The 19,678-nt window shown below is 50.4% G+C and overlaps 11 protein-coding genes across 11 annotated transcripts; 6 read left to right on the top strand and 5 right to left on the bottom strand.

The window, feature by feature from the left end:
* Positions 1-598: 598 nt before the first annotated feature.
* On the bottom strand, positions 599-1,186 carry ASPVEDRAFT_27516 (uncharacterized protein; the record flags this gene model as incomplete). Its single annotated transcript, XM_040810023.1, has 1 exon — positions 599-1,186. The coding sequence occupies one exon, from the start codon at positions 1,184-1,186 to the stop codon at positions 599-601; it is 588 nt and encodes a 195-aa protein (XP_040666566.1).
* An 883-nt stretch (positions 1,187-2,069) lies between these two features.
* On the top strand, positions 2,070-2,666 carry ASPVEDRAFT_82358 (uncharacterized protein; the record flags this gene model as incomplete). The annotated part of the gene is made up of 1 exon (XM_040817194.1): positions 2,070-2,666. The coding sequence occupies one exon, from the start codon at positions 2,070-2,072 to the stop codon at positions 2,664-2,666; it is 597 nt and encodes a 198-aa protein (XP_040666565.1).
* A 540-nt stretch (positions 2,667-3,206) lies between these two features.
* Positions 3,207-4,951, bottom strand: ASPVEDRAFT_82357 (uncharacterized protein; the record flags this gene model as incomplete). The annotated part of the gene is made up of 3 exons (XM_040817193.1): positions 3,207-3,396; positions 3,454-4,802; positions 4,853-4,951. 3 exons carry the CDS (start codon positions 4,949-4,951, stop codon positions 3,207-3,209), a joined length of 1,638 nt encoding a protein of 545 aa, XP_040666564.1.
* Positions 4,952-5,177: 226 nt separating this feature from the next.
* Positions 5,178-5,795, top strand: ASPVEDRAFT_27513 (FAD-dependent oxidoreductase; the record flags this gene model as incomplete). The annotated part of the gene is made up of 3 exons (XM_040810022.1): positions 5,178-5,433; positions 5,463-5,633; positions 5,665-5,795. The coding sequence occupies 3 exons, from the start codon at positions 5,178-5,180 to the stop codon at positions 5,793-5,795; spliced, it is 558 nt and encodes a 185-aa protein (XP_040666563.1).
* A 1,516-nt stretch (positions 5,796-7,311) lies between these two features.
* On the top strand, positions 7,312-8,717 carry ASPVEDRAFT_149714 (uncharacterized protein; the record flags this gene model as incomplete). Its single annotated transcript, XM_040808211.1, has 1 exon — positions 7,312-8,717. One exon carries the CDS (start codon positions 7,312-7,314, stop codon positions 8,674-8,676), a length of 1,365 nt encoding a protein of 454 aa, XP_040666562.1. The 3' UTR covers positions 8,677-8,717.
* On the bottom strand, positions 8,715-10,818 carry ASPVEDRAFT_40317 (uncharacterized protein). Its single transcript, XM_040812131.1, has one exon. The coding sequence runs from the start codon at positions 10,802-10,804 to the stop codon at positions 9,137-9,139; it is 1,668 nt and encodes a 555-aa protein (XP_040666561.1). The 5' UTR covers positions 10,805-10,818; the 3' UTR covers positions 8,715-9,136.
* Positions 10,819-12,060: 1,242 nt separating this feature from the next.
* ASPVEDRAFT_82354 (uncharacterized protein) lies at positions 12,061-12,274 on the top strand (the record flags this gene model as incomplete). Its single annotated transcript, XM_040817192.1, has 2 exons — positions 12,061-12,184; positions 12,237-12,274. 2 exons carry the CDS (start codon positions 12,061-12,063, stop codon positions 12,272-12,274), a joined length of 162 nt encoding a protein of 53 aa, XP_040666560.1.
* A 63-nt stretch (positions 12,275-12,337) lies between these two features.
* On the bottom strand, positions 12,338-13,295 carry ASPVEDRAFT_82353 (acetate uptake transporter family protein; the record flags this gene model as incomplete). Its single annotated transcript, XM_040817191.1, has 5 exons — positions 12,338-12,602; positions 12,658-12,703; positions 12,756-12,866; positions 12,932-13,127; positions 13,197-13,295. 5 exons carry the CDS (start codon positions 13,293-13,295, stop codon positions 12,338-12,340), a joined length of 717 nt encoding a protein of 238 aa, XP_040666559.1.
* A 1,111-nt stretch (positions 13,296-14,406) lies between these two features.
* ASPVEDRAFT_82352 (fungal specific transcription factor domain-containing protein) lies at positions 14,407-16,569 on the top strand (the record flags this gene model as incomplete). Its single annotated transcript, XM_040817190.1, has 7 exons — positions 14,407-14,573; positions 14,632-15,338; positions 15,389-15,394; positions 15,452-15,500; positions 15,548-15,605; positions 15,657-16,153; positions 16,209-16,569. The coding sequence occupies 7 exons, from the start codon at positions 14,407-14,409 to the stop codon at positions 16,567-16,569; spliced, it is 1,845 nt and encodes a 614-aa protein (XP_040666558.1).
* Positions 16,570-16,630: 61 nt separating this feature from the next.
* On the bottom strand, positions 16,631-17,868 carry ASPVEDRAFT_40316 (uncharacterized protein). The gene is made up of 2 exons (XM_040812130.1): positions 17,453-17,868; positions 16,631-17,402 (listed from the first exon to the last, which is right to left on the bottom strand). Exons 1-2 carry the CDS (start codon positions 17,855-17,857, stop codon positions 16,830-16,832), a joined length of 978 nt encoding a protein of 325 aa, XP_040666557.1. The 5' UTR covers positions 17,858-17,868; the 3' UTR covers positions 16,631-16,829.
* Positions 17,869-18,782: 914 nt separating this feature from the next.
* Positions 18,783-19,499, top strand: ASPVEDRAFT_27508 (uncharacterized protein; the record flags this gene model as incomplete). Its single annotated transcript, XM_040810020.1, has 1 exon — positions 18,783-19,499. The coding sequence occupies one exon, from the start codon at positions 18,783-18,785 to the stop codon at positions 19,497-19,499; it is 717 nt and encodes a 238-aa protein (XP_040666556.1).
* Positions 19,500-19,678: the final 179 nt, after the last annotated feature.

Genomic DNA, 19,678 nt, shown 5'->3' with positions numbered 1-19,678 from the left:
GAAGGGGTTGATACTGCTCGAGGCATGTAAGGTATCCCGAGCAAGGGCTTGGAAGAATGACTGTTCCCTTTTTCACTGAACCCATCAGTGCACAGCAGTGAGAATGTGTCTCTTTACAGGTCTCATGGGTGTTGGTAGAGAAATAGAGGACCTGTGTTTACGAATCCAATCTTCTTCCAATTCTATGATTCATTAACAAGGTACGAATGGGAAAGATATGGGCTACCCAGCTGTTGGGAATGGTGAAAATCTCTCATTCCAGAAAGCCTTCACGGCATCTATAACCCCACAATTCCCGGTCTTGGAATGCTCCGGCCGGAATGTTTGTGTCACGGTGCGGAAACAACCTAAACCTGGAATGTAGTGGCGCTCTACCTTCTGCAGGGCAAAGTAGTACCTGAGATTTTGTTGTGGGCCAAGATATCCAGGCGAACTCTGGCAAGAAGTACGAAAGATCTATTACGCTAGGGGTGCACGCGTTCAGAGAAATTTTCTGGATTCAACTATGCGATTATACCAATACATCCCACTTCCACACCTATCCTATCCGTCACATAAGTTGAACCACTCTAGCATCTGAAAGCAGGTATCCCCTGCCTTACACGGCCCTACAGTCCGTCTCCACAAAGTTGAGAAGAGACGAGCCGTGATTATAGTCCGTAATAAGGTAGTTCAACCCGTTCACGGAGAGGCCATCGTGAGGCGCAGCCCAATGGTCCCGAGCATGGACTCTGATGGTCCTGGTGTCCGAGCGCTCGTTGGTGGCGGTAAACTCGACGTACTGATTCCAGGCACCACCTCCGGCGAGCAGTTGACCCGCCGTGTTAGAGACGATAGTATTTCCGGACGCGGTGAGAATATTTCCCACGAAGTCGTAGAGATAGAACGGCTGGCCTGCATCAACAACCGCGTCCGGTTGGTTCAAACCACAGGTGAAACCGGGTTGGGAGCAGATTTTAAATCCTGCCGCGCTGGCCTGTGAGCCAAATTGGAGGAAGTGGTACCCAGTAGCGTCATGGCCAAGGTACTCGTTGTTTGCATTGACGACATGGTAGCAGTGGCCATAGCTGATGGGCAGGCTGCGGACGAGGGCGTCGGTGTTTTGCTCGTCTGCCTGCTCCGCCGATCCGAAGAGGGCCAGGGGGAGAGCGAGCAGAGATTTGAGGGCAATAGACTTCATAGACATGATTGATAGGGTAGATTGGATTATTGATAAAGTAGGTTGGGTGACTGAATGACTTTGAATCTGTCTGATTTTGCTGGTCAACATCGACCCTTATATAGCCTGAACACTCAACGCAAACGAGCATTTGCCTTACCAAGCGCGACTTGGGTTGCATTGGGCTCGACTCATTGGAATGGTACTACAGCTTGCAAGTGTTGCAGTCGTGGTTCTATCCACTCATGGACTAGCTGCTGCGAGGTCCTCAGTTTGTGCAACAGCTTGATGAGGTACTCGACCCCCCCAGCGGCGCGGTAGATGCTCTCGCAGACGTATTCAGTGCTTGTTGTAACACAAGCATACATGCCATGGGCCCACCATGACTGGGAATGTGCGTCGTTGATTGCGCTCTGCGTCAATATTCTGTCAATGATCGACCGAAGTACATGACCCGTGCCGGGAGACCGAGCCCCATTCCAAGGGGACGGTTGCGTGGTCTCCACTTCTCTCTGACGAAGTCATCATGTAGTACAAGCCTGGATATCTGGATATGGTAATACGGATATCTTTCTACGGCTCTTCCGGTCAGCCTTGGGAATGTGTGTGGGTCTGTGACGGATCCCAATAGCCAGCAATGTAAGTGGAGCGGGACTATCACAGAATCCGTGCAGGGAAGGTATCGCAGCAGGAGTGCTTACAGGAGGAGAATTGTCCCATTCTGCCCTTGTTAGTTGTCGGGCCGCGGGAATTCCTACTATCATTCCATTCATAATGCATGCATGAAGGTATAAACAGCAATGGACTGTCTCTTATCCTATATATTGCCGTCAGTAACGAACTCTCTCTTGACAACCCACCAGCTTCCATCGACATTTGTTGCTTCTCTTAGTATTCCAATCTTTACATCATGATGTTTTTCCAGAAAATCCTTGCACTTGGTCTAGGTGTCGTTCTTGCTCCCGAACTCGTTGAGGGCATGTCCAACCTCGACGAATTCAGCCTGGGCGATCCTTTGTACGTGTGTCTTCGAGATGACGGTGTCATCGCATCTGGTGCACAAGGAACATGCAACCAAGGAAGCTTCGCGGCCAAGTTGTATGGCGCCTCGGAGGGATCCAACGGGCGCCAGGACTTACACTTCGCCGATTCCCAGGACCACGAGTACACTCTCCACATCAACTGTCCACAGCCAGATCCAACCACTACGATAAAGACAGTGACTCTGCCCATTACCACTGATACCGTTACTATCACGCCTCCCCCCGTCACCGAAACCGAAATCTCCACACAGGCGTACAGCTCCGGCTCTGACCAGGGTAACGGCCTATGCACCACCGGAAGGGGCTTCTGTGTTGATGAGCAACATGATTTCACCGTCGCAGCCGATTGCCCTCATCACGCAGGCTGGGAATCCAAGGGCTGCCAATGCCTGAATGCATATTCGTACGCGACCCGAACTCCTGATTGCAATGCTGGGTACACGTACAAATGCAATGGCTGTTAGGCTGTGACCATTGGGCTAAGCAGAACTAGCTTTGGAACTTGGCTTTATTTCCTGCAACAATATAACAACCTCCTTATTGTACTATGGCATAATAGGAAGAAGAAATGATTGCGTGTAACTATCCCAATCTCGAAACTCGTCTAATTGCGTGCGTAATGATATGTCGGGAACAAACCACTGTACAATCCGCAGTGACGAAGACTATCACCAGCTCAATGTACAAGCTCACCGTATAGACAGAAATTTGAACAATCCATTAATGGGTTTAATATATTAGCCACCGTACTGGGCGAGTGCTTGTCAACGATACAAACACGGTCAGTCTACTTCCATCCCTGCACATACGGTGTCAGGAGAATGCAGGGTCAGTCATGTTCTAGGCCATTATAGGGTAGGTTACCTATTAGTCTGGTATTTGATTAAACGAATGAGGGGACTATCTATCTTCATGTGTCCAAAGATCTATCTCGAACTGACTGTGCAACATCCTGCCCTTAGTGTACATCCCCTACGCGACTCTAACTAGATAACCAAAATCAATCAAGGGCTCTCTTGGAAAGGCTTCACATCCGGCTGACAAGTGGTATTAGCCGGAGGGAGCTGCCCGTGTTGGAAATATTCCTGAAGATGTTCCACCAGACATGTCGTAGCACTGACAATCGCAGCATGCCCGGTTGAATTCTGCGTCAGGACCGTAGAGCCCGGGAAGACGGAGGACATTTTATGAGCCCTACAACATATTAGTTAACATAAAACATAGGAGACATTGTCAAGTTGGGATGCGTACCCTCTCTTAGGTGTGACAGGGTCAATTTCCGAAGTGGCAAATAGTATCGGGTTCGCCGTGTGTCTAGTTTCGAGAATAGACTCTGCAAGTCTACCAGTCTCTGGCGGAGATACATCCAAAGACCTACACAGGATCGCGTTGGCGGTCTTCGGCCAAACCTCGCCAAAGAAGCTGCTCTGTTTGGTTAAGTCGTCGACATAGGTCTTGAACTGGGATAGATCCTGGAAGGACTGTTGATCGCCATGGCCCGCTACCCCATCGGTACACGCGATTAATGTGTTGATGTCCTCTGTACCTGTTTCTGTGTAGTTGTAGTTGCATGGATTCGCGGAGATTGAGCCGCTGGTAACAGCAGCTGCATAAGCTGAGGTATTACCTTGCTCCAAGGATGAAAGAACATCCGCGAGGGTTGTGAATTGTTGCAGCGGTGCATACATCGACTGCAGGATAAGCTGTTTCAGATCGGAGTATGTCGCCAGTATCGGCAGTGGACAGGCATCTGAGGTGGGAATAGGAATAGGCTGGTCGTGCAGGTCCTGCAACAACGTATCCAGTCTTTCTCTGATATTCTGTGCACCGTTGCTCCAGAATGAACAGTTCTTTGGACCGGCTTCGAAGCATTCATCGATGAATGAGTCGAGCGCCTTGTCAGTGTCATACAGGTTTGCTTTCCATCCAAGCCTGTAGTAGTCCTCCGCATCGTCAACGCCATCGAGAACCATCCTGCCAACATGATCCGGAAACAGATGCGCAAACGTGGCGCCTAGAACCGTCCCATAACTAACCCCGATATACCAGAGCTTCCCATCCCTCTTGCCGCCCGCATGCTCTGCCTTAACAAACGAAAGCATATCCCTCGCCACAGCCGGCGTACTCACAAACGCTGCTGTACCATTACTACCCCCAACAGTATCAGTACAGGCCCTCCCAAAGATATCTGCCGCCGCATATTGTCGCCCGATAGAGGTAGACGATGTATCTGAACTATCAGGATAGTACAGGCTCTCAAACTGCGCCCGCGCCGCGGGATTACCAGGCCAGCAGTCTACAACTGGGCCACTTTGTCCGACACCTCTCGTGTCGAAGCCGACGATATCATGACGGCCTTGCACGATTTCTGCTAGAGTACTTCCATCGGTGAGAAGTGTCTCGATTCCTGAGCCGCCCGGTCCGCCCGGGTTAATTAATATGCTCTGCGTGTCGTTGGTGGCGTTTTTAGCTGGGAGCTTTAAGAAGGCGATTCCTGTCGTGCCTCGCGATGGATCTCCGTAGTCGAGGGGGACTTGGAGCTTGGCGCAGGTGTAGTTCTGTAAACATGGGGTCCATTTGAGATCTGGCGATGGTGGGAGCTTGAGGGTTTGATTAGCTTCATTCGTGTAGCCGGAGGAAAGGTGCTTACAGAGCTCCAGTCATCGACGGTGATATTCGGAGAGGATCGAGGAGAAAGCGCAGTGGCCAGCCTGCAGACAGTAGCTGCTACCAAGAAGAAACCCTTCATTGTGTACGGAGGTTGCAAGGATTATGAGAATGAGTCCTACCTCACATTGGAGGGTTGGTGCAGGGATTAATATACCGCTCTTGCTATGCAGGCACCGAAGTTGTTCGTGGCGATGCAGCCCATCTTTCGGAGTACCGTAGCCAGGACTGGGGCGAAGCTTTCTTGCTATTTTCTTACTATATTGTACGAACTTCTTACTATTTTCTCACGAGCGACGGTATAGCCAATGGACATTAAGCTCAAGTTAGACCCTGCCGCCGGATTTCGTGGGGTCCGAAGGATCGGTGGACCCGGCACTGGAATAAGGATTCACACTAGAGTATACGAGCAAAACAGGGGATACAAGATCGTCAAGTTTAGTTCTTACAAGGTCCACCAGCGGCTGGCGCACAGAATGAGAGCTGGGAGGTTTTTGTTGGCTGCTGACGCGGCACACTGTAAACTCCACCCTGACTCGTCTATTCCACCGTCAGATCTCTCGTGTAGGCTCACTGGACAAATTCCTTTGCAGTATGCAATCCATTCGGTGGGTTGGGCCTAACAGGCGGGATTGTCGATGTTGGCGGACTCTACGACTGCCTATCGGGGATATTCCCTGGCGAAGCGGATGAGAGCATCCTTGACATCTATGACCAAGTTCGACGGTCAAAGTACAACGACATCGTGAATCCGGTGTCTTCAGGTAACATCTGTCTCTTATTTGAGCAATTCAGAAACGGCCGTTGAGGATAGTGCGTTTTTGAAAACGTGCAAACAGGCCGAGACCGGCCCCAAGGTTGCGGCGAAGATGAGTGAGGGTTTGAACGCTCTGCAATATGACTTCAGGCAGCATTACCGGAGGTAATGGGCTGTGTGCGCTAGCTACAACACCTGGACATCAGCTTGATGTCCGTTCTATTAAACTTCAAGTGCAGTCAACAAGGACCGTAACCATTAGTTCACTCTTCAACAAAGTCTCAAGACACTCATGTGACAAATCCCAAGCACCGCAGTGTCATGACGAACGAGTAGACATCCAGAGAGGCTGTAGCATACATTGGCTCATCATAGCCTGAATATTAATGTGGGTTGAGTATACTTACAGCGGAAAGCATTGGTGCCGGGGGTCGGGCGACTTGCCTTCTTCCAATGCATGAAAACATAATCACTGTGGATTGAGCTCATGTGGGGACATTATACTCCACGTCTGAACAATACACCTTCGGGCGTAAGTATATGTTCACAGAGCTTCTTCAAACCGCTCATTGCCATCATAGTATATCTCTCGCTATCGGTGTTCCTTGTCGTTTCAATTACCTGCCCTTCCCGCGCGACAGTACACCTCAGCACCGTCTCAATATGGACGGATTCCATCAACAGCTCGGGAAGGTGGCCTGACGGCGTGTGTTTTATAGCCGGCCTATCTACACCTTCGTTCATGCTTGTTGGGCTAGACTCGACGCTACATCTCGCGGAGGAGTCACCAATGTGCCACAGTCTTCATGGTCAGCCTCATTGCAATATCCGTGCTCGCCTTGAATGGGATGCACCAGACCGCATGTCGACTGACGCGGTCCTTTGCTTGCGACGAGGCAATCGTCTTTTCTCGCTTCTTTAAGACCGTGAACGCGACGTTTCAAACCCCCCTTAACGCTTTACTACTCAACTACGGAATCTGCTGCTTCATCCTGGGGCATTTATATCTGGCCTCATCCTCAGGTAATCAAATCTAAGCCTGTTATCAGATCCAAGACTCCTATCCACTAACACCCCGCGAAGCCTTCAACGCCCTTATCGGCTCCTGCAGCATCCTCTCCGTTATTTCTGTCACAATTCCAATTGACCTTCTACTGCTTCGGCGGCGCGACCCAGAAATATTGCCATCAGCCCGGTTCTTCAGAGTACCCCGTCTGCTGGGGCCTTTCTGTAATACTGTCGCTGTCGTCTGGGTCACTGTAATTACCATTTTCTTCTGCCTCCCGACAGCGTTTCCGCTATCAGCGTCCAACATGAGTATGCCTCTTTCGACACCGTATCTATTTACTAGATTTCTAATAAGCCTCAAGACTATACCTGCGCCGTCCTCGGAGTCATGTGTTTTAGGCGGGATCAACTGGGTTATTCATGCGAGACACCACTACCATGGGCCTTGTCTGGAGATTTTCCAGGCTTAGGTTTTTTTATTTGTCCATTTAGTTTATGTTTAGTATAGCTAAATGAGAACGCCCGAATGGAAGTACTTAACAGTCTATCGATGTATTCCCTGGTTAATCGACTTCTCTGGGGGCGCTGTCATGGTCTGCCGAATACGAGACTCAGCCACCTCGTAGAAATACATAAAAATACGAACAATCCCCCATATCCTCATCACAAAGCTGAAAATGCCTTCAAACGAAAGGAAGTCCTGGAATCACATTAAGCCCCACACTAGTATTATCGAATCCGTGCTCCCCCAGCACCTTTCCAGCAATGAAACCCCTGCCAACCCAGCCGTCCTCTCAACAACGGGACTCGTCTCACTAATGGAAACCGCCAGCGCGGAGGCGCTGACGGACACGCTCAAAGACACCAATTGCTTAATCTCAGTGCCAGCGCGCATGTCAATTAACCACCTGCGTCCTGTGGGATCAGGAACAACGCTGCGGGCAACAGCTCAGTTCAAAGGCACTGACAGCACCGACAGCAACACCCTCGAATTCGATGTTCTCGTCCACGCCCACGAGTCAAACACAATCATCGGAAAAGGCACTTTCTGGCGCACAATAACATGCAAGGAAAACCTTGAAAATACGGCTTACCTCACCGGCATGGGACGATCGCCCACCGAAACCGAATCAGCTTTTCGCACGTACATCCAACAGAAAACCGCCTCGATGCCTTGCTCCAGATCCCAGGATAACACGCATCATAAATCCGCCTGCGAACTGTGCTATCCATTCCCCAAACGTTTCTGGTCCGGCGCTGCAGACCCCGCCCACGATCCCATCTCGCGCGGCTTCCTGCACGCCGTGCACCACGGATCCCCGCGATTAGTGGAGTCGTGGATTAGCAGCGGTATTGACATTCCACCAGCCGTACTAGATAGCGCGCTATACACGGCTGTATGTACACTTCGGGCAGATATCCTCGAACACCTCATCCAGCGCGCCGGGGCGGACCCGTTGGCGTGGAAGTCGACGGATATCAAGGCGCAGAGTATTATTTTGGTTGCGCTGGGCGTGCCCTCTGGTAGACATAGTCGTTTTCAGGATGAGTATGCACATGCACACCCACTTCTAGCGGCTGCTGGTGTGAATGGGACTACTGCGGAGGTAATCAGAGTTCTTCTCCGTGCTGGGGTCAGTCCGAATTGTTTCGAATCGGAGACGTATTGGTCTGCGTTACACCTTGCGGTGTGGAATAGTGATGTTGAATCTGTTTCAGTGTTGTTGGAGTTTGGGGCAGATCCAAATATAACGGAAGATGAGGATTGGACGCCGCTGCATGTTGCGGTGCAGTGTGGATATGTTGACGCTTTGGCTGTATTGCTGGCAGGTGGAGCCGATGGGGAGAGCAGGACGGGCAAAGGGGACACGCCTGTTATGCTTGGGGTACGGCTGAGACAGGAAATGACTGTGAGGACCTTGCTACATGGGGGGTGCAAGGCAGGTCTTGGTCCGGGGAGGGTTTCTGCTTGGGACTGGCTGGGTGGTGCGCCAGTCCCTGGTTTAGAGGGCTACGGGAATGGGCGGGCATTGCGGCCGTGACGATGTTTCAGCTAGTTAGTTGTTAATTCCAATGTTATGCCATTCATTAACCAGGTATATGCTTAGAGTCCGTGTAAGAATAGTGTAAAATATAATGGGGAAGCTAATCTCTACCCCCTCGTCTATACCCTTCCTAACAGGTCTATCTTCTGAAAAGCCACTCTATCTTATATAATAGTACGATCAATATAGTATTAATAAATTATATCCTAGACGCAGGGGCATGTCCAAACGTTGGAAATATCTTCATCTTCCTCAATATGTGGTGAGAACTAATCTGGCTCACGAGCCGAACCCGAGAACGAATCCTACACCCTCTTGGTACACTGTTTCGTCCTGTTTCACCCAGTACTACTTTGGTCTTCTGAAGCTGCACTGGTAAGAGGTGCAAGTATACGGAAGGCAAGACAACGACGCCATGGACTGAACTGGGACAGATCTTGATCCGTGCTGCTACTTGCTACATCTGCAATTCAATGTCCCCAACACCGCGCGAGACACAACTCAACATCGCAGAGCACTTCTCAGCCTCCGGCAGCCCCGTCCCTCGATGGTCGATTCGCCCCTGTTTGACTCCTACTCGACAGGTCCCACAATTGCCTGCCTCGCACGAAGATGGGATGTCCAGACCGGCCTCGCGCAGGACGTCAAGTAAAGTCTGGTTCTCCTCTACGTCTAACGATATATTGGACTCGGCTAGACGCACCGTGAACGGGTCTCCCGATGTGGCAGCCTCGAACGCTTCGAAATGGAGAGTTCCCGGGTTGATTCCGAGATCGCTTGCTTCTGTTGAGACGGCATTCTGTAGTCGCTGGGGCCCACAGCAGTAGACATGGGTCTGGTGGTTGATCTTGCTTAGGACGCTTCTTGTGTCGAAGATGTTACCGCTGGACTTGTCGTAGATGGTTACATTTGAGCCGAACTCGGCCAAGAGCAGGCCTAGAGCAATATCGTCTGAGCTTCTCACTAGGTAATGCAGGTGGTATGAAGTCCCTAGGCGCTGGCAGTGCTGGGCTGACGCAATAAATGCCGTAATTCCAATGCCCCCAGCAATGAAGACGTGATGGTCCGCGGTCACTGCCAGCGGAAAGCTGGGAGTGATCGGGCCCATTTGAAGAACATCGCCAGGCTGGAGCTCGTCATGAACGTATTTCGACCCTCCTCTGCTGGTTTCACTGGATGCAATCGCAAGTTGGAAGCGGTTCGAGTCTCCTGTGACAACAGAGTACGTGCGCACGAGCTTTCCACCAAGACGCACTCGGACATGGCATCCTGGTGCCACCGCAGTAGACACTTCCGAGGGAGCCAATGCTTCAAGAACGAGCGAACAGATTCGTGGCGTTTCTCTGGCCTTGTTGACAACCTTGTATTCGTTCCAGATGGTCAAGGCCTTCTCGGGTGTGCCTAGCAATCGGCCAGCTTGATTTTCGAACTGCTTCCTGAGCCTGTTGGTGAAGATGCCGCGCATCTCGGAACTGAGTTCCTTTAGATCCAAGATCTCTCTCATCAGCTCCTCGTTACGCATGTCATGATAGAGGTAGAATTGAAGTCTAGCGACTGTCCACTGCGGATTCGGCCGCTCCAGCAGAGCAATCTCGTCGCCAGCATGAATCGTCCCTTCTTTTAGCACGCGATAGAACCAGCCCGTGCGACACAGATCCTGCGACCGCTTCGACATGTCCTTAATTTGAAAGCGATGGTTCAGTTTGTAGCACGGCTGCCGCGGGCCACAGACTTGAGCGATAACTTGTCCAATGCGCACCACGTCGCCGATACACACGTTGCGTTCGTTTGCAGAGCTTGCCACCAGGTTCTCGCCAAAGGCCCCCGGGGCAAACAATGCGTCGCTTTGGGGCAGCTCCAGCTTCCATCGCTTGTAGTGGAGTGCACTGTACTGCAGCAAGGCCTTTTCAGGCCCGCCGTGCAGCTCAAAGGCGTGTTCGTCGCCCTCGCACCCCAGATTCGTCACGGCTACAGGGCCTGCTCGGATCTGTTTGTAGATAGCCGATGGCTCTCGAGTGGAAAACGTTGTCTTGACTTTGCCGGTTCGCACCTGGGCGAGTGTTTCCACATGCCACGCTTTCTCCAGGGCCTGGATGAGCTCGGGGTCGGTTTCTTCAAAGGCCATAATATCGGAAATACTGGCAAAGAGTATTTTCTCAGCTTGGAACGGGGGGTCAGCTCGTTTTAAAGGCTTTGCTGGCGCCTGATCGCCACCTTCGGAGCCGGCCGAAGGATTCAAGGCGGGTCAGCTATTGGGCAGCCTTATGCCTGGCGTACTTTAACGTGTACGAGAATCACTATCCGGACGTGCACAGCAGGAACTTGAGAAAAGATCGATTTATGAGTCCTACTATCTCGTCCATCATAAACCACTCCAAGACTGGAATGTATCTTCACTCCATTTACGCTACTGTCTACGTCTCAGTTATTTTTATTTTCTGGCATCTGTATCTCCGGCCTGATCTGGCGGCTCGAATAGATTCTGCAGTATTAGATTCAGTTGTAGACCCGGCAAGGCAGCAAATTCAAACTTGCCGCTTAAATCATTCAGAAGGCGCGGGAACACACTATATGGCCCCTACATACTTCATTCTTTATTTACAGTCAGTACATACGACCACAGGGTGTGGAAAACAGGGCTTCCCGTCCGCTCAGCCGTACTTAAGCCACACGCCGGCTGGTTAGTAGTATGGTGGGTGACCACATGCGAATCCCAGCTGTTGTATGTTTTTGTTTCCTAATTTTTGACTGACGAAAACTGGTGGTTCTAATTGCGGCGGAAGTGAAGCGTTCCGTCGTCGATACTGGCCAGAAGCAGGGATTATAAAGGTGCCAATAATGGCAATGTTTCCCTTGTAGTCTATAGACGGTGAGAATCGTAATCACCCGGTGGGTGCAAGGTGGATTGGGGGAACAACTCACAACTCAGCCAAAGTCTATTGCACACACGTCCATCCATCCACGAGGACTTCAACCAGTGTCTCCAGATGTATCTTATCCGCCAGAGCACTAGTGGACCTCAAGTCTGTCTGTCGAGCCGACAGGCCCCGCTGAATGGAAACTTGTGCTGCGTAGAATGCAAATATAACAGCATACGCTGAAATACAGGTTAGATTAATCGCACGTAACTTCCCCGTTGCGTTGGCTCACAGTTTGGGTCCTGGCTTTCTGGTCTGCCCGGAGTGAATATATGCTTCTTTGACCACTCGGCTAATTCAGAGCGGTAGGATTGAGATATCGTGCAGCGATGCGCAAAATGAGCCTGGACGCGATAATTAGCGCGCCCTTGCCTCACTTTGCACCACTGCATGGCAGTACATTCAGTACATCACCTCAGCCCGCGTGGCTAGCTATAATGTGCTCGATTACCCCTGCTGCGTTATGCCGTTTGGTCGAGTGGACCTGGAAAAGGATGTCGCTGGTGCAGGGTGGTATGCACAAGAAGCATACGAGCGGATTCCGGACTTGCCGTACGACCGCGGCGACGCTGAGATGAGGGACCTTGGTGAGTGCTCTTCTTGCTTTAGAGGCAGCTGCTTATTGGATCTGTTCTTCAGACAATGTACCTAACCCCGATGTCTCGGGCGACATCTGAGAAGGGCTGGGTTTCTCGGCATACTATTATATATAATACAAAGCCCATCCACTATTAGGATATCTACATCTCCTTCCCAACAGGTCTCCGCCCGCGGAAAAACCTTTCTGTCTCACATAATGGCATTTTGAATGGTAGCGCCCCTTGACAAAGGCCATGACACAGCATGTAATACCCAGCCAGCGCCGAGACGAAGCCAAAGGCACCGGATGCTTTGGTCAAATTTGTCCCCATACTCGCGTTCCCGTCGGCGAGTGCAAAATGCGAGGCGCAGTTGAATATATATGAGAGTTCGAGAGCGCCGTAGATTATTATGTTTGGGATGTTTCTGCATATTGATTCTTGGTGAGCTTTGTACTTGTTGATATCGGGGTGGTACTCACGTTGCTAGGGAGGCTAGAAAGAAAAAGAAGTTCAAGATGGACCAGACTTGGTACATGTTAGACATCATCTCAATATATTCCAGGGGACATAAGCATACCGAGAAGATAGAACCCAAAAGCATTATAAAACTCAGGCGACTTTCCACCGTAAGCGCCCACGATGCCCATTGATGGCATTAGCAGCACACCATATCCAGCGTAATATAATCCTATGACAAGGCTAGTCAGACTTTGATCTCCAGGAACTCCTGTCCATATAGTAAGGAAAGCCCACCAAAAGCAGCAAGCACTGTATACCCAAACGTACTCCCCCTCACCATCTCCCACTGAGCCGAAATCAACAAGCCAAAACCCGCCAAAAGACAGAGATCGGCGATGAACACCGTCTGGTTATCAACACCCCGAAATCCCATATTTGAGAGCGAGAGTGTCATCAAAGTCGTCGCAAATGCCCCGAAGCCCAATGGATTCTGCCAGCATCATTGCTGCATTAGCTCAAGTCTTTGCGTTGAGGTGTTCACGTCAAGATCACTCCCTACCGGATTGGCGAGCCGACTATCCGCTGCGACGGGGCGTAGTCTAGCGGCCTCAATGTCTGATCGCATCGCGTCGACATCATGGTGTGGGTGTTTGTCCATGGTGAGGATATTTGGTGGTGAAGGAAATGAGGAAGAGCCTCCCGGGTTGAAATTTGACGTGAGGCTCAGGAGGACGCTGTAAGCGCCATGACTCGTGATGAATTTTCAAGGTGGAGAATTGGTGATTCAGACCACCCGATTTATTTCCGTAGCGGTGATAAAAGCAGAATATGTATAGGGTATGTTGGTTTGTGTTGCATAAAACATTTTGATCATAGTGCCAAGGAAAGCCAAGACAACCTTAAAAATGGACCAATCGGACCGACTATCGGACACAATCCACCAATCAGTTACGGAGCATGGAGCCCACCCTTGTTTTCTCGAAGGCTTTTCGGCCCCGGAAACCGGATTGCAGCATTCCACCAGCCCCAGTTCGGCAGAATCTGCAGCCGACGGCATATATAGAAGCCGAGGGAGTGACAGCTCTCTGTTGTCTTGCTGTTCTTGACCGCAGGGGTTGAAGTGGTGGTCAGATCCTGATTTTTGGTCAAATACTGCCATCCTCCCAGCAAAGCGAGTTATATCCCTTTCTAAAACACCATTCGGTGTTGCGAATATACGCATTCCTAATCCTACATCGTCGGCTCAGGCCGTCAGTAGATTTACATTATACTGAGCAGTACGTACCTGGCCCAAAATATACATTATACCGGCTCTGTTTGCATGGTGAGCATTGTGGGGAATCCCGGGCATAGCAGCTCAACTGCGTAAACTGCCTCGACGCTAAAAGGAGACATTTAATTTTCCATAGGCCCTATAGTTTCGAGCAAAAGATCGGATCTTCTCTCTGTAAACACCTTTCAACAATCATCGCCTATCTATGGCATTCAGGGTGCGCTAGATATATATATTTTCACAGAACACTGTCCCGGCGACAAGAATTGCTGCACTCCACCACGAGAGAGCATCTACCAACATCAAATTATCACAACTCGGCCAGCCCAGGATAAGTGTAACTCGCACCAGTAGTAAATCATGCGAAGTATGCAGTACACCAAAAATAGACAGTCACATGTTTAACGTGGATGACGTCACAGCCCATCTCTGCTTTACTGGCAGATCGCCACCTGCCACCAGCTGTCACATTCCAACTCCCCCACCTCTCCGCATCATGGATCCGCTGCCCTTTATTCGGCCAAGGCACCTTGACGAGCCCAGTCCGACTCAAGGCGGCGCCGCAGTGCCCCCAAGAAGGAAAGCCAGCGCCGCATGCAATAGTTGCCGCGCTAAGAAGTCCAGGGTATGGCATGCCAACCTCCCAGCGCAGCTTTCTCGCAGGTAAGTTAATATGCACACAGTGCGATGGGCAAAAGCCTTTCTGCTCGGAATGCATCAGGTTTCGCAGGCGATGCATATACCAAGACTCCGATAAGCGGAAGAAAGAGACCTGGAAATCAGCCATCAATGATCTCGAGGTGAAGAACAAACGGCTCGAAGCCATCGTCGAGTCATTAAAATGCGAGTCCCTGGATGATGCTATTGACCAGCTTCGGAATCTGCGTGATAATCAGCATCCGCACACTGGCTTTTCTGGTGTCGACGAAACCAGTAGCCACACCGCGGGCTGTACCCCGAGCTCCGTGCAGTCGTCTACGGGCTCTTCTGCAGTCAGAGCTCCTACTGGAGAAAGATCCGATCTGACTCCACGCACTGATGGCAGTGCGGCACTGTTTAGTGTAGACGATTTGGATCTGCCGCCGGAAGACATTACTCGCCATGCGGTGGCGGCATTCTTCACCTGTGGCTCAACATTGTTTTATATCATGCCACAGGCGGATTCTACTGGTCTATTGAAAGCCGTCTATGAGAGAAGACCAGATGTCACGAAGAGCATGGTCTGTCAACTCTGCGCGCTAGCAGCGGTTGGGAGCTATTACTGTACTGATGAGATCCCAGCTGCTGCCATGGAACGGTATTATCAACAGGCCTCGTCTTTGTTGCAAACTGTTGCGGTAGAGGATGATCTGGGAATCATGCGTGCTTTTGCTTGTCTTTCAGTGTACTTGATTTTACTGAAGGGTACGAGTGCGAGAGCTATGACAAGTAAGCGATTCGAGCGATCGGCTTTTTCCATCTGCCGCTAATAAGATCAGGCTCTGGTATAAATATAGCACGGCACAATTTGAAAAAGTATACCCCAAAGGCTAACCTTGCAGTCTGGGTGGAGTGGGCGAAGGTGCTGCGAACACTGGCCTTTACCGAGTGGTAAGCCAATCTCTGGATGTGTAAAGGGTGATGCTAAGGTATTATAGCTGGCTATCCTCAACACTCGACTACAATTCCGACCTGGGGAAACAGGAAGTGGATGTTGTAAGTAAACATTCCAGTCTGATCCAATACCCATAACATACTAATTGGCAGGTCCATGATCTTGCTGCTTCCGAGTTGGCGAAAAACCCTGAAAAAGAACTGAATACTAGTTTCATCCAGGCAGAAAGCTTCAAGTTGTCGCTGCTCTCTGCCCAAACATTTGAATACATTCGATCCACCTCTAATATTTCCATAACAGACCTGCAACAGCTATCGGATAGTCTATCCACCTGGCTCTGGGAGCTCCCTCCGTGCATGAGTTTAGCATCACTCACACTTGGAATCTCACCCGCCCCTGACTCGGCATGGAGACCGCTTCTCTTTCTACACATGCTCCATATCAACTTACAAATCATCATATATGAGCGCGTCATGCGGGTCGTTCTGAAACGATCAACGAACCTACCAGACGACGTGCTTGTACGTGAAGTGCTCCAGATACCACCGGCGACGAAGCAGGTATACGAGTCTTTTGCCCAGCAGCTAGCTCGCATCGTGCGACTCTTATACGAAGATCACTGTGTCCTGGCGCGATGCTGGATGACAATGTAAGCACTGCCAGATTCATCATCGAAAGCTATAAAATGCTGACAAGTCCCATAGTAGCGCGTGCTATCACTCCAGCATAACACTGCTTCTAAGCGCCGCGCAGCATCTCGTCCTCGGAGCAGGTCATTACCAAGACCTGGTTTTGGAGGATTTATCCCACGTAAAGGGGTGTCTTGACGCACTACAGTTCTGTGAAGACTATGATATTGCGGCAATGCGTCTTGTAGACGTTATTACTCCGTTATACCAACGATTATGCGATGCTGTTGCGCAACCTGGTGCTGTAAACTCGCCGGCCGAGATGCAGCCCAAGACCGATATTACGGAGGATGGGGAGATTCCAATGCAGCTTGGGTATATTATTTCCCAGTCTGTGGCTGCCATGAACTTGCCGTGTCAGGAGATTTGGGTTTGATGGGCCATTAAAATGCGATTGTCATGTGTTTTTATGATCTTGTAGTTGTTTTGCAGGAGCGTCGACGGGCAGAATGTACAATAAGGGATTCTGTGGTTTCAGCATTTCCCGGACTGGAGAATCGTAGGAACATATTTTGACTATACTAGCCTGCTCATTCAAGACATTACTACCTACCACTCCACAATACTTTACCCCCTGGCTTTGGCTATCTCCAAAATATGTAAGTGAAAGATCAGACATACCAAAATTCTGGATTCTCACGAGCTACGCATTCTCCATCTGTTATAAACCGTGCGAACCATCGAATATAACAACCACAAGGGGGAGCTGAGGACAATAATCACGAATACTGCATTATCCACTGCTGGAAATGGAATAGAGGCATCTTCTAGTAGAGCTGCTCGCTGCACTCTCCACTCCCTCTCTTCATACTTCATGAGACTGTAGAGCCGATTAAGCTGCCTCAGTCTGAGCTGCCGCATTTGGCGATAGTTCTGGTCCAGCCTATGTAGCTGTCGAAGCCTGGCCTCTTTTTCCTTCTCTTTGATCTGCCGTCTTCTCTCGACCTTGCGATTCACAGCCCCAATAAATATTACGGAGTGCTCTTCGCGGTCTTTGGCCGTTGCCCTGTGCTTGTGCTTGTGCTTGTGCTTGTGCTTGTGCTTGTGCTTAGAGTGAGCCTGCGACGAAGGATGGTAAAGAGAGTCCAATATCCTCTCCCGCTGAGATAGTAACGGTGCACTTCCGCAGGAAAGAATAATGCCCTCTGTAGTATATGACAGGTTTTCATTCCATACACTCGAGGCAGGGGGATAAGGACACCACCGAATCTGGACTGCTCAGCGTCCTCCGTTCGATAACGCTTGTTTGTTATACATACCTCGCGGACACCACGAGATGCAGCTACAGTTCTGATCGTAGTTTCAAGCAGCTTCCCTAGCTCATCTCTCACTGTCTGCATGGCTCGCATCTCAGCCCTACTCGGCCTCTGGTGGTGGGCTACAGCATTTCGAATTTGCTTCGACTTTAGAAGCCAGTTGCGTAGCCTTTTCCGCTGTTTCGCCAACAGCAGTCCTTCCAGTATTCCATCTGGCTGCGTACACTGGTGCTCGAGTATGTCGACGAGGGCAGGAAGATCTGCAGCTTGATGCCATGGAAACCTGTGTGCTTCCAGGCCTGGAGGGTCAGTAAGCTCTGCAAGGATGAACCCTAAAAACTCCAATTCATCATTCCAGTTAGATAGCCTGACATGGGCCTGAATATATGAAGATGCCATCTCGGCCATTCTGGGCACGGAGCCTTCGTTTCAGCTGAAATATGCTGAGGCCCGAGCGGGATCGAACTATATATGTTTGGGTTCCGTCATGCTAAAGTCGTGACGCTTACTTAGGTCTACCTAAAGTCCAGACCATTTCGTTTTCGGCGGGAGATTTGGGTTAATAATTTGGTTGTGTTGGGTTTGGTTCCGTGGAAACCCATGTGGTTGATCGAGATCCAGATCCAATATATATCTCATCCATACAGCCACCAACGCGCGGCTAGCTATTTTTTAACTATGTGTTATCTTCCATTTCTCTTAAAAGATCTCTCAGAATTATTCAAGATGCCCAACCCACTGGCCTGATTGCGGCAACTCGTGGTGTATTGCGACATGAATAGGGTGTGGCCGAGTCCTGGTCCCCTCTGCCTTCTTTTCAGTCGTTCTCCGCGTGGTCTTCTTCAATTGGACCGGAAAAGCTGTTAAATCAGTTCCTGGATATCTTCAATTGGCCTTCTAATAGATAACAGATGATAGGAGATGAAATAAGGGATGGATTGAGTATGTCAACGTCGAGTCCAACACGCGCAGCAGCGGGCACCAGAAGCAGGCCGATTAAACGGCCCAGGCCCATCTTGAATTTTGCGGGTGCGTCGGTTGTTTTGACGCCCTCTACCTTATAATCGCGGCTTGTTTAATTATTGTAGAATGCCGGAGGTTGAAGATAAGGTGCGATCGTCAAGGTGTGTTGGTGACTGCTGTTCTCCCTGGTTACTGGCTGACAGAGCAGTCCCTTGCGCCAATTGTGTGAAGCGAGGATGCGCTCACGTTTGCCCTCGACATACACTGGGAAGTATCAAAGCATTCGTCTCCGTGTATCACAGCTGAAGCATGCGCAATATTCCCCATATTCTTCCGCACAGCAGGATGATACGCCGGCTACTATACCCTCATGTCTGGAAAATGGCATCTAGGTTTAAAGCCTGAGAATGGTCCCTCGCAACGAGGTTTCGATCGCTCGTTTGCCCTTCTGCCGGGGCGCACGAATCACTTCGGGTTCGAGCCTCAATTCGAGAACCCGATGGATTTCTTCGTTCGCATTCCGGTGCTCTGCGCCGAGGATGGGAAGCGGAAGGTTATCGAGGCTAATAAGGGGAATGAGTATGATACCGGTTTCTTTTCATCGGAGTACTATGCATCGAATTTGATAAATTACTTCAAGGAGCGGACGGTGGAGCAAAAGGAGCAGCCGTTTTTCGCTTTCCTGCCCTTCTCCGCACCGCACTGGCCTTTACAATGCAGCAAAGAAGATCGCGAGCGATATCGTGGTGTGTATGACGAGTGTAACACCCTGCATCTAACGGCAGGAAAGGGATCCACGGCGACGAGGAGTTCATGGGATGGGAGCTGTTCGGCCGTGCAGCGCTGCGTAAAGGGGCGTGGAAGATGGTCAACATGCCGGAGGATGGATTCCTTTGGGAAGAACAAATGGGAGTTGTTTGACCTGTCTGTCGACCCTGGGGAGACCAATGACCTAGCTGGATCTCGCCCCCATAAACTGCGTGAGCTTTTTCAGGCATGGCACCAGTATGTCCTCGAGACTGGGACGGTATGGGGAGAACCGGTGTCCGCGAGATTGCATGGGGAGACCTGCCCAAGGACAGTGTAGGGGGGGATCCCATTGCGCAGACGAAGATTTGGATGACGATAGGGGATAATGAGGCCATGAAATAGATAGAGATATAAGCGTTATCCTCTTGTTATACCCGGCACTGTACTGAATATGCAAGATTGCCGCTTCCATCTAAAATGAACTTATCCATCCATGGTTTCATCGCCATGCAGGAT

Source organism: Aspergillus versicolor (assembly GCF_001890125.1).
Source record: "Aspergillus versicolor CBS 583.65 unplaced genomic scaffold ASPVEscaffold_3, whole genome shotgun sequence".
NCBI lineage: Eukaryota > Fungi > Ascomycota > Eurotiomycetes > Eurotiales > Aspergillaceae > Aspergillus > Aspergillus versicolor.
This window is presented reverse-complemented; position numbering and strand designations above follow the sequence as displayed.